The sequence below is a fragment of the Scyliorhinus canicula genome, chromosome 10, assembly GCF_902713615.1.
Source record: "Scyliorhinus canicula chromosome 10, sScyCan1.1, whole genome shotgun sequence".
In the NCBI taxonomy this organism is placed as follows: domain Eukaryota; kingdom Metazoa; phylum Chordata; class Chondrichthyes; order Carcharhiniformes; family Scyliorhinidae; genus Scyliorhinus; species Scyliorhinus canicula.
The window spans coordinates 126,060,153-126,075,785 of record NC_052155.1 but is presented as its reverse complement, the minus strand read 5'-3'; the positions used below and the strand labels follow the sequence as shown (position 1 = coordinate 126,075,785).

The window sequence follows — 15,633 nt, the reverse complement described above, 5'->3', positions numbered from 1 at the left end:
GGATAAATTAATAAATTCTAATCTTTTACACTTCAATTTGAACAACGGTTAAATGATCCATTTCTTACCTGGAGACTGGGATGACATCCAAGATCAAGCAAAGTCTTAACAACTTGCAAATGACCTTTGTTGACAGCAATGTGCAACGGTGTCTGCCTTCGCTTATTCCGAGCATTTAAATCTGCACCTCCTCGGTGTAAAACATCAATAACAGCACCTTCATCCCCAAATGAAGCATGGTGAACAGCCCGATCGCCATCTTTATCCTTTAATGAAAGAAGTTCAGTAACAGGAAAATGACAAAAAAAAACATGTACAATACTGCAAAATTGCTTTTAACACATTGGAAATCAGTATTTCATCTGCTTCAACCATTGCACATTATATCTTAAATTAGCTTCATCTACTCAGTGACCTTTCAATGTTTGCCACAGTAACAAACTCATATTTTCACTGTGACCAAAATGAAAATTTACTCAAGATTTTCCTTAATAAATTCAAATCCTGCTCCTATTGATGTTTTTATGGTCAACTGAAGTTAAGAACATAAGAACTAGGAGCAAGAGTAGGCCATCTGGCCCCTCAAGCCTGCTCCACCATTCAGTGAGATCATGGCTGATCTTTTGTGGACTCAGCTCCACTTTCCGGCCCGAACACCATAACCCTTAATCCCTTTATTCTTCGAAATAAGTGGAACACTAAAGCATGTATCTTTCTCACACTCCAATTAGTTCAGTACAACCAAACAGAAATGAGGAATGTAATTACAGAAACGGATCAAACAATATTTCAAAAGCAAGTAGGCCTTGTTGGAAGAGTACAGGAAGAAACGGGAGCAGGAGTAGATCATACCAACCCTCAAGGCTGTTCTGCCATTTAATAAGATTAACTCCACTTTCCTGCTGATACCTCACACCTCCTGATTCCCTTTTTGCCCAGCTCAACTGACCATCCATAGGCATCTGGGATAGAGAATGTCAGAGATACACAAACCTCTAAAAAAATTTGTCCTCATCCCAGTCCTAAATGGCTATCCTCTTATCCCAAAACTGTGCCCGAGTTCCACATTCTCCAGCAGGAGAAACAGCCTTTTGGCATCTACCTCATCAAGCCCACTCAGAATCTTGAACATTCCTATGAGGTCACCTCTCATTTTTCTAAATTCCTGAGTGTACACAGCCATTCTATTCAATCTCTCTTCAGAGGACAACGTTCTCACCCCAGGAACAAATCCATTGAAACTATGATAAACTCTCTATGGCAAGAATAACCTTTTCCAAGGTTCTCCAGGTATGCTTCTGTGTAAATGCAGTAAGACTTCCTACTCTTATACTCCAACCTCCTTGCAATAAAGGCCAACAATTTGCCTTACTAATTTCTTGCTATTCAGGTCATTGTCTGTGCAGTCTGCACGTTCTCCCCATGTCTGCATGGGTTTCCTCCCACAAGTCCCGAAATAAGTGCTTGTTAGGTGAATTGGACATTCTGAATCCTCCCCCAGTGTACCCGTCTGAGTGTGGCGTCGAGGAGATTTTCACAGTAACTTCATTGCAGTGTTAATGTAAGCCTACTTGTGACACCAATAAACATTATTATGTTTGCATTTTGGACAAGGACACCCAAATCCATCCAAACACCAACATGTATTAATTTCTCACTACTTACAAGGTATTCTATTTTTCTATCCTAACTACCGAAGTGATTAACTTCACATTTCCCAATAATGTACTCCATCTGCTACCTTTCTGCCCATCACCTAACCTATTGATATTATTTTACACACCCTGTATCCTCCTCATAGTTTAATTTCCCACCTAGCTTTGTACCATGAGCAACCTAGATAGATTACACTCGATCCCTTCCTCGAAATCATAAATATAGATGGATAGCTGAAGCCCTTGCACTGATTCCTGCACCACTTCACTAGTAAAAAAAAAATAATCTTTATTGTCACAAGTAGGCTTACATTAACACTGCAATGAAGTTACTGCAAAAAGTCCCTAGTCGGCATATTCTGGCACCTGTTCCGGTACACAGAGGGAGAATTCAGAATTCTCAGCTGGTACGTGAATTAAACCTACGCTGCTGGCCTTGGTCTGCATCACAAACCAGCTGCCAAGCCCACTGAGCTAAACCAGCCCAAGTAACCATAAAATCCATTACCAACTCTATAAGATAGATTGACAGGGAGATAAAATGAGGAATTTATGGAATGCATTAAAAAATCTTTTCTGAATCAGCATGAAACAAAAACACGAATTGTCTCCGAGTAATTAACTGAAAAAAAATCTGTCAATAACATGAATTAGAAGACTACATAAGGACGAGTGATTAACTTGAGCTTTTAAGCAGCTTTAAAGTAAAAATAAAGCAAAATAGAAAATGGAAAAATAGCAGATTGCTTAGAAAAGAACAAACTACAGATGAATTAAAATAGATTCTCCCACCGCCCCCAAAACGGCGTGCCGTGTTTTACGACAGGCCGCTCGGAGAATCGCCGCTTCTAACGGCCGAGCGTCGATTCCCCGGCCCGCATGGGCCTAGCGGCCTGCCCAATACGACCGGTTCACTCCAGCGCCAACCAGACCTGGTCGCTGCCGGCGTGAACAGCCTGCGAACGCTACGTGTGCGGCCTGTGGTAGTGGTGGTGATGGTTTGGGGAGGGGGGGGGAATCGAGCACCAGGGGGGGTGCTCAGTGGGGTCTGGCCCGCGATCAGTGCCCACCAATCAGCGGGCCGGCATCTCTAAAGGACGCACTCTTTCCCCTCCGCCGCCCCGCAAGATCAATCCTCCATGTCTTGCGGGGCACCCGCGGGGAGGACGGTAACCTCGCATGCGCGGGTTGGCGCCGGCCAACCTGCGCATGCGCAGGTGACGTAATTTAAGCGCCGTCGGCCGCGTCATCTACGCGGCGCCGCTTTGACGTGGGCACCAAGGCCCATGCGCGCTTAATTGACGAGGCGCCGCTCCTAGCCCCCTGGGGGTGGGAGAATAGGGGGCGAGGAGCGGCCTCCGGCGCCGGAGTGAAACACTCCAGTTTCCACTCCGGCGTCGGCACATAGTCTCCCGTTAGGAGAATTGCGCCCAGGTTCTTTTCCCTGCCTACTAGAGAGCCACCAGACATGCCAGAATAATTTAGGGCTTGTTCATTTAAGTACAAGTGAATTTTGAATGGCTAGATAAGTCTTGATTCCTGCCAAACAACCTCCATACGAGTCAAAATTAACTTTTATAAATGTGCAAATCTCATTCCTTCACCCCCCCCCCCCCAATTTAACTTATATCGCTGATTTTGCGTTGCGTTAAATATTCCAACTTATAAATTCTCCAATGGGGATTCTTCAATCTGATTGGTTGAGGAGAAAGACGGCGTTCCTTCCTTTGTTCACACAGATCCCTGAACTCTATAAAGAGAACCACATTGCTTCAGACACCCGATGACCCTACGTTGCCAAACAGTCCACAAAAACTCTACAGGCAGCTGGAAGCATTATCAATGGTAAGTACCATTCAACACTGACCACAAAATCTGGACCGATACATCTGGAATATTCAGCTAGCAATCATTTTTTTTTGTTTTGTTTTTTATAAATTTAGAGTGCCCAATTCATTTTTTCCAATTAAGGGGCAATTTAGTGTGGCCAATCCATCTACCCTGCACATCTTTGGGTTGTGGGGGCAAAACCCACGCAAACACGGGAAGAATGTGCAAACTCTGCACGGACAATGACCCAGAGCTGGGATCGAACCTGGGACCTCGACGCCATGAGGCAGCAGTGCTATCCACTGCGCCACATACTGCCCCCAGCTCACAATCATGGGCAGTTTGCAGCCATGTCTCAACAATGACGACCATGTCATTCCCGCCAAGATGTATTTGGACCTCAAAGTTATTTAGTTTATTTCTTGCATTCCATCCAATCAAATTTATTTCCTATATTCCATGCAATAGCATTTCATTCTTATACTTCATGCATTAGCATATACAACTTTGGGCAGGAGACACTAACCCAGGGTCGATACTGCTAACAGTAAAAACCATTTTTTTTTAAATTTAGTCAAAAATGCAATTGAAGTGTTGCATTGCCACAACTCAAATGCCAATAATAATGAAAAACAAGATGCATTTTAATAATACTTAACATTTTTACAAAATTGTTAATTAATGATGTATTAACACCGCATTTGTGAGAAAAAAAATGTGTAAAAAACAAAATAAGCCATTTAATTACTATCAAAATGGTCCCAGAAGCTGTTTTATATAAATGTCAAGAATCTAAAGAACCTACCTCAGCTTCTAAGTCAACACTGTGCTTGAGAAGCAGCTTCAGAACATCCACATGTCCATTCTGGCTGGCTGCCTGCATTGCAGTGTGTCCTGCACACTGACCATTCACCTGCAGGTTAAACACAATAAAAACAAATCATCAATCGTCATCATTAAAGTCCATAAATACAATTCCATCACAAACTCAAAAATAACACTTCCAATTTGAAAGAACTTGAAACAGTGGAATGAAGAGCAATAATAACTGCCTTAAAGTCATTTTTGGAGTGTCATATTTGTTACCTTGAAATCAGGAACAAGCTATAAAACAAATACTTGAAAGCAGTTCCTTTTGGTGCAGAATCATGTTAAAAAGCAGTTTTATACAAACTGCAATGAAGCAAATGGCCAGTTATTTTGTTTTGTGCTCTTGCTTGACAGATTTATATTGACCATTGAAGACCTGTTACTCGTCAAGTAGTGCCATGGGATCTTCAACATCACTGGATGGTCTGAATTTGAATCAATATCTCACCCAAGTAATGGCATGTCCAACAATGCAGATAATCTGTCTTCAGTACTGCGCTGCACTGTCAGGTCTAGTTTATGAAATCAGACCCTGATCGAGGCAACAAAGCACACAAATGTATGTTCCAGAGGAGAGAGTACAAAGAACTAAGCCAAGCTGGCATCAACAGAAAACGTCACCATGTCTTCTCTAATAAGAAATTTTAACATAGGACATGAAAATTTCTATGATTTCCAACAAAAAATCCCAAATCTAAGGCCTGAAATTCATATCATATGAAATAGGAGTGGGCCATTTGGCCGCTTGAGCGTGCGCCGGCATTCAATAAGATCATGCCCAATGGTAGTAGCCTTAACTCAATTTTCATGCCTGCCCCCATAAGGTCCAAATTCCTTGTAGAGATCAAAAAACTGTCGAAGCGGCCTTGAATATATTCAATGGCCCAGTCATCACTATCCCCCATGGGGAAGAGAATTTCAAAGACGAAGGATCTTCAGTAGAAATTCCTCGACATCTCAGTCTTAAATGGGAGAAATCTTATTTTTAAACTGTGCAACCCAATTCTAGATTCCTTACGAGAGGATACATCCTTATAACATCCAACCTTTTGCGTCTCCTCAGAATCTTATCTGTTTAAGTAAGATCACCTCTCATTCTTTTAAACTCCAATGAGTTTATGTCCAATAAACGTTTCCTCAAAAAACAACTTCTTCATCTCACGGCAGAGCTGGCAAGAGAGCGGGTGGCCTTTGGTAGGAAGGCAGCATTGTTCTGGAGCAATGTGCAGTTTGGGGTGGTTTACCTGTTAAGAATTATTACTATTACTTTGAGATGGCGGAGGCGATCGTGAAGGCTGAAGGAATGGGACTGAACTGAGTTTGGACTTTGCTTTTCTTCATGGTGCGTTTTGGGACATTTGGGGTAATACGTTGGGATTTATTTCCCTTTGTTTGGGGTCTATTTTGTTGGGTTGTTTGGAAGGACTGGGTATTGCGGGGCCTTTATGTTGTTTTTCTTTTGTATTGGGCATGTGAGGGGAGGGGGCTCCGGCAGGGGCCATCTCGCGAGCAAACGCAAGTTGGCTAGTGATCAGGAGCAAGGTGGGGGGTGGGGAAGGAAGAGAGTGGGTATGTAGAAGTGGTTTCAAGAAAGACCTGTGGACAGATTTTGATAGACATGGGAGGTGTGAATGTGTGTGTGTGTATTGGGGGGGGGGAGAAGAGAGAGGGGAGGAATGTGGAGTATGCAGAGAAGTGGTTTCAAGAGAAAGTGGCTGAGAGATTTCTGGTAAGGGGGTAGCTGGCTGACAGTAACTCGGGTGCTGCATGTGTCCAAATCCAGGATGGAGACCAACAGCTTCCTTATAAATGTCACACCATCCTAGTTTAGGGCATATACGTTCACCAATACTATCAACTTACCCACCAATGCCCTAGTAACAATCACAATCCTACCAACCACATCTGTTACTACCTTATCCACTGATAAGAGATCCGCTTGTTGATTAAAATTGCCTCCCCCCCACCTCCGTCCCTTCTATCAAAGCTAGAGTGAAATACCTGGCTCTTCCACCCCTTCCAGAGTCGGGTCTGGTCCCTCTCCCGCAAGCGAGTCTCCTGCAGAAGCACCACATCGGCCTATAAATTCTTCAGGTGAAAGAAAACTCTCAACCTCTTCACTAGATTCCCTAACCCCCGCACTTTCCACTGTGACCAACCTTACCGGGGGTCTCACCCTCCCCTCTTGACCCGTAATCAACCATTCACACCATGAAGGATTATCCCACACAAAATATCTAGGCCCAAGGACCACCCAAGACGGTCGTCAAACCCATCCAAAACAAAGAAACAACCACTAGCCACAGTCAGAGAAATGCCCTTCCACTCTCATCTCCCCAACCATCCTCCATCCCCTCGACTCTGCTGACCACCCTTCAGAGAACAATGTTCTCTCCTCACCATCCCAATCCCCCCACCACCACACTCCCGTTCACCAGCTAAAAAACCTTGCTGCTAGGTAGCCCCACTCAGGGTACATATTAAGGAATAAAGAGAAAAAAAACTCCCACAGTTGTCCCCGTTACACATATAAAAACAAAATCCAAAATCAAATTCCCACCAGGGACCATGTATTTCTATTGCTATTACCTTAACAGTTACCCCCTACCACTATGGATGTCCCATCAACCCCCCTCTGAATAACAATAAATATATACAGTATACACAAAATCCCAAACAAATCCATCCTATCAATAACCATAACAGTTTCCCAAGGACCCTTTTAACTGAATCCATGACCATGTTCTTTAACAAAGACCACCACCTCCTCCAACCTATCAAAATAGTGGGCCTTCGGCCCATACATGATCCAAAGCCTCGCTGGGTACACGACCCCAAACTCGCTCCACTCTGGTACAACGCTGCTTTCGCCTTGAAGGCTGCCTGCCTCTTCACCAGCTCAGCTCTGATGTCCTGATAAATCCAAATGATACACCCCTCCCATCCGAGCCCTCTCGGAAGCTGTGGAATCTTACCACCATTGCCCCCAGTGGCTCGTCCGCCCAGAGCTTCTGTCCGAGAGTTCGGTGGCCCTATCCAACTCTGGAGGGGTCACCTGTCCGTCTATCCCTACCAGCTCTTCGAACATCTGAGGAAAAATACTCAGTGGGATTCAGGCCCTTCATCCTCTCCGGCAACCCCACGATTCTAAGGTTTTGTCTTCTTGACCTGGTCTCCAGGTCACCCCCTTCCGCCTTCAGGATCTTGTTTCTTGCCCCCACCGAGGTCTCAGCCTCCAACAAGGTGATTTGCTCGCTGTGCCTCGACAAGATTTCCTCCACTTCCTTCACCACTTTACCTTGCTTTTTCCACAGCCCCCGAGATTTTCCCCACCTTGCTCCGAATCGGACCAAGCATCTCCTCAAACGATTTTTTGAGGTTTTCCATTATCACCTGCCCTTGTTTGTCGAAGTGGTTCCCAAACTACTTCTCAAGCTCCCAGGCAAGTGCCCTCGCCAACATATCCGCCGCGATAGGAACGGCTGCACCCGGGTAGAGACAAGTCTGCCATCTTCCCTACTGGACTCCCCAAATCTATCGAAGGGTTTCCACTTGGAATTTCCTTTCCACCAGCCTTTTGGAAATTTTCAACATTATTTTGACGACGGGTTCACTAAACCTTTAGCTAGGAGGAGTTTGTTCACCCAAATACCCCAGGAATTGGGCAAAAAGGACCAAAAACACAAGTACCCTGGCGGGAGCTACCTAGTATACGGCCTTCTCCTACATGCTGCCACTGGTTCATGTTAATGTGGCTACTCCGGTGTTAATAATAAAGACTAGTTTAATATAAAAAGATTTGTCGGTGGATCACTACTGGCATGAAGTATCCTTTCTGCACAGTTTTACAAATTAGTGGGTTTTTTGGAGCAGACGAAGGTCATACAGCCTGTCAAGTCTGCTCCTCATTTAATATATATTTTATTAAGGGGCAATTTGGCGTGGCCAATCCATCTACCCTGGGTTGTGGGCGTGAGAACCACGCAGACTGGGACAAGAGTGCACAACCTCCACACGGACAGTGACCAGGGGGACCGGGATCTAACCCAAGTCCTCGGCATCGTGAGGCAGCAGTGATAACCACTGTGCCACCACTGCATAGTTTTACAAATTGAAAAAAATTGTTGGGGTTTCTCATCCAGTTTCTCAATATAAATTGGGGTCTGGTTCGGTACCGTAACAGTTGTCTGGATTGCCTCCAATGCCAGTATATCTTTCCTTGTGTAAAGGTACCTAAACTGTTCACAGTATTCCAGGTGTGGTCTAACTAGTACTCAATATAGTTTTAGTAAGACTTCCTTATTTGTATACTCCATTCCCTTTAAAATAAAGGCCAAATATTCCATTACCTTCCCAGTTATTTGAACTTGCATGCTTGCCTTTTGTGATTTATGCATGAGGACCCTCAAATCTTTCTGTGCTGCAAATATTTTGTAGTTTCTCTCCATTTAAATAATATCCTGCTCCTTTAGTCTTCCTACCAAAGTGCATAATTTCATATTTTCCTACATTATATTCCATCTGCCAAGTTTTTGCCCGCTCACCTCACTTCCCACAGTCCACGGTTGTGCTAGTTAGGTGGATTGGTCATACTATATTGCCCCTTAGTGTCCAAAAGGTTAGGTTGCGTTACAGGGATAGGCTGGAGGTGTGGGCCTATGTTGGGTGCTCTTTCCAAGGACTGGTGCATACTCGATGGGCCAAATGGCTTCTTTCAGCACTGTAAATTCTATAATTAATAGGGTGCATAAGGGATCTAAAACAGACAAAAGAAACTTTAAAAGGAAGGAGGAGGGGGAAACTGACAGTTGAAGTCTGTTTGCTTTTTTGGCTGCAAGAACCCCACATGACATTGGTTTCAACAGTCTTACTCCATTACTTATTGTACATGGGTCCCACAGAGATTGCACGAACATGAGATTCACTGCCAACACCACTCAAGTGGCTGATGTTGGAAATGGAAACTGGAACAATGGCGCAAGTCATGGTTCTAAGTCATGCCAATAGGGCAGAGAAGAGCAACTTTATTCTGCATTCAATTGAACTACAGCTGGCAAAACACTGTATCTTGACACTTGGTGAAAATGAAGGTGGTCCATTCTTTGCAAATAATGGGCGAAATTCTCCGACCCCCAGCAGGGTCAGAGAATCGCCTGGGGCCACCGTAAATCCGGCCCCTGCCGTGGCAGAGATTCTCCGCCACCCGGGAAGTGGCGGCGGTGGGAATCATGCCACTCCGATCGGCAAGGCCCCTGCGGCGATTCTCCAGCCTGCGATGGGCCGAAGTCCCGCCGCTGGGAGGCCTCTCCCGCCGCTGAGGTTTGAACCACCTCTCATGGCGGCACGAGCGGGCCCACGGGGTCCTGGGGGCCAGGCCCGCGATCGGGGCCCCCCGCTCAGACTCCGGGCCAGTGCCCTGGGTGCACTCTTTCTCTTCCGCGGCACCACGGCCTCCGCCATGGCGGAAGCGGAAGAGAAACCCACATCACGCATGCGCCGGTGGTGACGTCAGCTGCAGCTGACGTCACCGCCGGCGCATGCGCTGACCGGCGAAAGCCTTTCGGGCCGGGGGCGCCGGTTTTTTGCGCCAGTCTTCTGGTGCCAACCGCTCCAGCGCGGGGCTGGCCCCCAAAGGTGCGGAGAATTCCCCACCTTTGGGGAGGCCCGACCCCGGAGTGGTTGGCGCCACTCCCCTACGCCGGGACCCCCTATCACGCCAGGCAGGGGAGAATCCCGCCCGATATCTCTCACCTTGATGAGTACAAAAATAATTCATAATTCTAAAGAAGTGATTGTAAATTCTTACGCTTAAAATAGATGTGCTGTCTCTCATCACATTCTTGCACAACTCATTCAAAGCAAATTACCATACTTTTGAGTGGTGTATTCTACATCAGTTGACAAACAAAACTAAGCATCTTATACTAATTAAAAACAGCATTGGTTTAACAGAGCCATTTGTGATGCATATTGCTAATTCAAAGTAGATTCTTTGAATTTAATTATTTAAAATTTAAAATAAAACACAGGATCCATTTTGCTCCTTGAAATAATTTCAAAACAAATTTATGCCTAGTAGCTTCAAATTATAAGTGGCATATTGCAATGTCATTTAAGTAAAGTTGTGGGTGGCAGAAAGGAATTCCATGCTAGGGACCATGCAAATGTTTACACAAAGTTATTTCAGAATAATTTAAAGTGAAGTTAAAGGCTATAGTTGAAAAAAATTAAAATATTCTACAGTTGTAATGGCTTTAATGTGCCACAAGGTGACAGAATTGCACCCAATACCTACTGTAAACTATAAAGTTTTTAAGCGTGTTTTGTTGAAGCTGACAAAAGTGAAAGCCAAGCATTTATAATGACTGAATGGTTAATAGCTGAGAAAACAGGTCAAACTGATGGCAGATGATAATGTTAAGTTTCATAATGTAGAAACTTCAATTTTTTTTTAAAAATCGAAATAAGACAACATCCACATCCTCCATTTAAACAGAGCGATATTAATGCATTCTACTCTTTTCAAGTGATAATAGAAAATTGATATATCATCAAAAGCAATGTGATATCTGACAATCTCTGCCCTATTGTAGTGAAATGCAATTTGAAGCAACCTGCACTTATTTAAAATCCCCTCGCTTTTCCGATACGTGGGAAGGATAATTAACCCCTCTGACACCTCTCCATACCAGTAGACTGTGGCCTTGCAAAGTCATAGTAAATACCAAAGCTGCTCAAATGTCTTCTGTTGGCTTGGTCAAGTGACCCCACTAAAGACTAATTATCCTCGAGATCATTGGCAACATGTTTCTTATGAAAACTATTATGAAAAAAATCAAACGGATAAATACCAATTGAAAATTCCCATGGCTATCTTTCAGACTTTTTTAAAGCTATATTAATTTGCCTCATACTTTTCTCCCCCCATGTTCCAGTTTGTACTGAAGTCTATTAATTCATTGGCAATAAAGGAATAATATGTGCATTTGAAAGACTCACATCAACATCTGGTCGTGCCATTATTTCTTCCACTTTTGCAACATCACCATTGGCTGCAGCTTTAACAAGTTCTTCATTAATGTCTCCAGATTCCTGTGTTTCAAATAATTTTTTCAACAATTGGGACAAACGCTCTGCAAAACAAAGATTTGTAAACAGAATAGAAAAGATTACAGTGCAAGGCCTTCAATCCTCCAAAAAAAAAGTAACTTTGTTAATTCTTACTTGTTCACTTCCCCATGATATTGCTCGAGTTGAGCAGCAGAGTCTCATGTGAGGATGAGACTGTAACATCAGGACAGAGCAGGATTTGAATGTTTAACCAAGGGCCGATGCCAGGGGGTCCACAACCTGTGGCTTTAGAGCAGGGGTGGGCAAACTTTTCCATGCAAGGGCCACATTCAGAAATTCACAATTTTAAAGGGCCGCATAGTATATTAAGTAAAATAATTAATATTTTAAATAGCCAAAATAAAAGGTCTTTAAAGAAAAAAAAGCACATTTATTTGAAAAACAAAGTAACTCAGTAAGTAACAGAACAATGTCAATGAGAATGGTGCATCTGACTGCAGTCATTTACCAGTTTGTTGAAATCAGGTGTCAAGTTGCTTGTGCTGATCCTTAACACTGAGAGAAGCACAGCCTAGCCGAGTCAACGATAAAAACGCGCGTAGTGGGGTGGATGAGTGGGGCTGCCTTATTGGTCGGTTTAGTTGGGTGTGCGACCAATAGGAGTCCAGGTTACAAACAATAATAAGGCTTATTGTTTGTAACCTGGACTCCTGTTGGTCGCACACCCAACTAAACCGACCAATGAGACAGCCCCACTCATCCACCCCACTACGCGCGTTTTTATGCGGCCCGCCAACGAGGTGCCCGGAATCATAACCGGCATTTTTGAAAAGCCGCTGAAAAGCAGCGGCTTTTCCCCGGCGGCTTTTCAAAAATGCCGGTTATGATTCCGGGCACCTCATTGGCGGGCCGCATAAAAACCTTTGTCGGGCCGCATGCGGCCCGCGGGCCGTAGTTTGCCCACCCCTGCTTTAGAGGCACATCTGACTCATTAAGGACTCGTGCGGTTCCAGATCTTGATCGATCAAACCCATTTTGATAGTAATTAAATGGCATATTTCAGGGTTTTAAAAAAACTCTCATTAATCTGTGCTTACGATAAAGTATCGTTCAGTTAACGTTTTTGTAAAAACCTTTAAAATGTTGGAGAGATGTATCTTGCTCCTTATTATTGTCATTTGTATAACAGCATTGTGGTTACCTTACAGTAACTTGACAGTTTTCACTATTTTTTCTTAGTTGTCCTTGTTAATAAGGTTGTTGACCCCTGCCTGGACTAATAAGAAACCACGAGGAGCAAAGACAAACATTGGATGGAAATAAAGTGGCAACATGCAACATCCATCTTGATCAATTGGGCCAGTGGGCCTATGAATGGCAGGAGTTTTATTTAGATAAATGTGAGGTGATGCATTATGGTAGATTGAATCAGGGCAGAACCTACTCAGTTAATGGCAGGGAGTTGGGGATAGTTATAGAACAAAGAGATCATGGGGTAAGGGTTCATAGCTCCTTGAAAGTGGAGTCACAGGTGGACAGGGTGGTGAAGAAAGCATTCGGCATACTTGGTTTCATTGGTCAGAACATTGAATACAGGAGTTGGGACGTCTTGCTGAAGGCATTAGTACAAGGCATTAGTACGGCCACACTTGGAATATTGTGTAAAGTTCTTGTCACGCTGTTATAGAAAGGATATTATTAAACTAGAAAGAGTGCAGAAAAGATTTACAAGGATGCTACTGGGACTTGATGGTTTGAGTTATAAGGAGAGGCTGGATAGACTGGGACTTTTTTCCCTGGAGCATAGGAGGCTTTGGGGTGATCTTATAGAGGTCTATAAAATAATGAGGTGCATAGATAAAGTAGATAGTCAACATCTTTTCCAAAAGATAGGGGAGTCTAAAACTAGAGGGCATAGATTTAAGGTGAGGGGGGAGAAATACAAAAGGGTCCAGAGGGGCAAATGTTTCACACAGAGGGTGGCGAGTGTCTGGAACGAGCTGCCAGAATCAGTAGTAAGTAGAGTCGGGTACAATTTTGTCTTTTAAAAAGCATTTTGACAGTTTTATGGGAAAGCTGGGTATACAGGATTATGGGCCAAATGCCGGCAATTGGGACTAAAGTTAAAAGAAACTGCGGAATTGAAAGACTAAGCTTAGTGGCAAAAACTGGGTGGCAAGTTAGGCCGAAGAACCTGTTTTCATGCTGTAAACCTCTATGACTCTATAGCGGTGCCCCAGAAACTGAGAAGCAAAGGTAGAAAGCAGTACTGGTAGCCTTCGGGACATGAGCATATCTTAAAAGATGAATTAAGACTTCCTGTTCATTTTCAGAATGTGCACAATTTGTATTGCGAGCTGAAAGGGAACTCATCATCTTATTTGCCTAGAAAGCAATGAATCAAATCAATCAGCAAGGAAAGCTCAATTTCTATTCCCCATTATGTGACTGGCTCAATACGTTTGGTCTGAAAGGGCAAAGAAAATTACAAAATTGATGCAACAGACACAGACTCAACTCCAAACATATTATGGGGAGACCCCTTAATTGAAATATTTTTCAGCAGCCGAATGAATTTGGCAATTACCATGTACATTTTGCCAGTATCCTCCATGGTTAGATATATGGGGAGCAAGGTTCCAACGCATGACTGTTCTCAAGTCAAACCTACCAACTTTTAGCATCTTTCTTATTTTTCCACCAGGTTCCTCTCACCCATTCTTTGTTCTTACTGGTTGCTCAGCATCGCATGACTCTTTGCCACTATCAAAAGCATTCGAGCATTCTCAATAGCCAACCCAACTAGTTGGTCGCTCACTAGCCATTTGTAGTCATCAGCTTGCTCCACACAGGTCAGCAACAGTAGACGTAGAGCCCCTCATTTTGCTGTCCCACTATTTTATTTTTTTACTTGGCCACGGCTTACATTTCATAGCTCGAGTAATTTCTACCTTTTAGTAATTCTACATGCACGATCATTTACATACAGTGAAGATTAAGAGGTTGTTAGTTGGCTGGCAACATTAAGGATAGAGTGGAATTTTAAGTTGGCAATAACACAAGAGCAGCTAAAAGGAACAAAGTCAAACATTAGGGAAGTGTTGCAGCAGAAAAGGGATTGTCAGTGTAATACAGAAAACATGAGTCATGTTGCAACAATATTTTGAGCTATGTGAATTATGATCTGCAATTTTAATGCATCCTCAATGCTGTGGAGTAAAGCAGTAGAATCAGTTCTACGTGTGCATATAGAAATGCATGGGTGGAAAATTGCCGACGAACATTTAACAACTGGTCAAATTTTCAGTGACCATCAACAAAATTAAAGCAAAGCTATTCTCAAAAGTGTTCCTATTTTTCACTGATGCTGAACTGCATGGACAGAACATACTGCCATTTCAACAGCACCTAATATAACTATGGTATACAGGAAGAAAATAAAAAGAGAAACTTGTTAGAGAGGCTGATACGTACCACCAGATGCATTGCTCACTGCAGATCCAGCTGATGCCACTTTAGTAACAGCTGCAGGGTTGTAAGTCCAAGAAGTCCCACAAACCTCTACTTTTAAGTCACTGTCAGAGTAAATCTGTTGGACACGCCCAACTTTCCCCAAAGTCTGTATTAAAACAAAAACATTTCACAGTTTGGACAATATGGTCGCACTCTCAGTATTATTGTGTTGTGGAAAGATTTCACTATATTCAATATTTCAATTTGCACCTATACCATGTAGTAGCTAAATTTCAAAGTACCCTGGTCAGATTGTTGCTTTTCTGGCTCTCTCACCCAAATTTTCCAATCATTTGGCAATATTTTAAAACTACCACTGGCTTAGGCAGCAATAAGGTTGTACACATGTTATTTCTGTGCTGTATTTTGTAACAAATTCACAACATAAAAGGAATAGAAGAGGCAGCATCCATAAAGAGAGCAAAATAATTCATGTTTCAGTTTGATGGATGTTCATCTTGACATTCAATGGCATTACCATCGCTGAATCCCCACTATCAACATTCTGGGGAGGTTACCATTGACCAGAAACTGAACTCGACCAGCCAAATAAATACTGTGGTTGCAAGAGTACGTCAGAGGCTGGGAATCCTGCAGCGAGTAATTCATCTCTCGACTCCCCAAAGCCTGTCCACAATCTACAAGGCACATGGTCAGGAGTGTGATGCAATACTCCCCCTTGCTTGAATGAGTG

At 43.4% G+C, this 15,633-nt stretch overlaps 1 protein-coding gene across 1 annotated transcript in view; it reads right to left on the bottom strand.

Moving 5' to 3' along the window:
• mib1 (MIB E3 ubiquitin protein ligase 1) overlaps positions 1 to 15,633 on the bottom strand; it is a 176,066-nt gene that overhangs the window by 108,213 nt on the left and 52,220 nt on the right. The window contains 4 exon segments of the mRNA XM_038809723.1: positions 69 to 266; positions 4,291 to 4,398; positions 11,355 to 11,488; positions 14,901 to 15,045. Coding sequence (XP_038665651.1) covers positions 69 to 266; positions 4,291 to 4,398; positions 11,355 to 11,488; positions 14,901 to 15,045 — 585 coding nt within the window.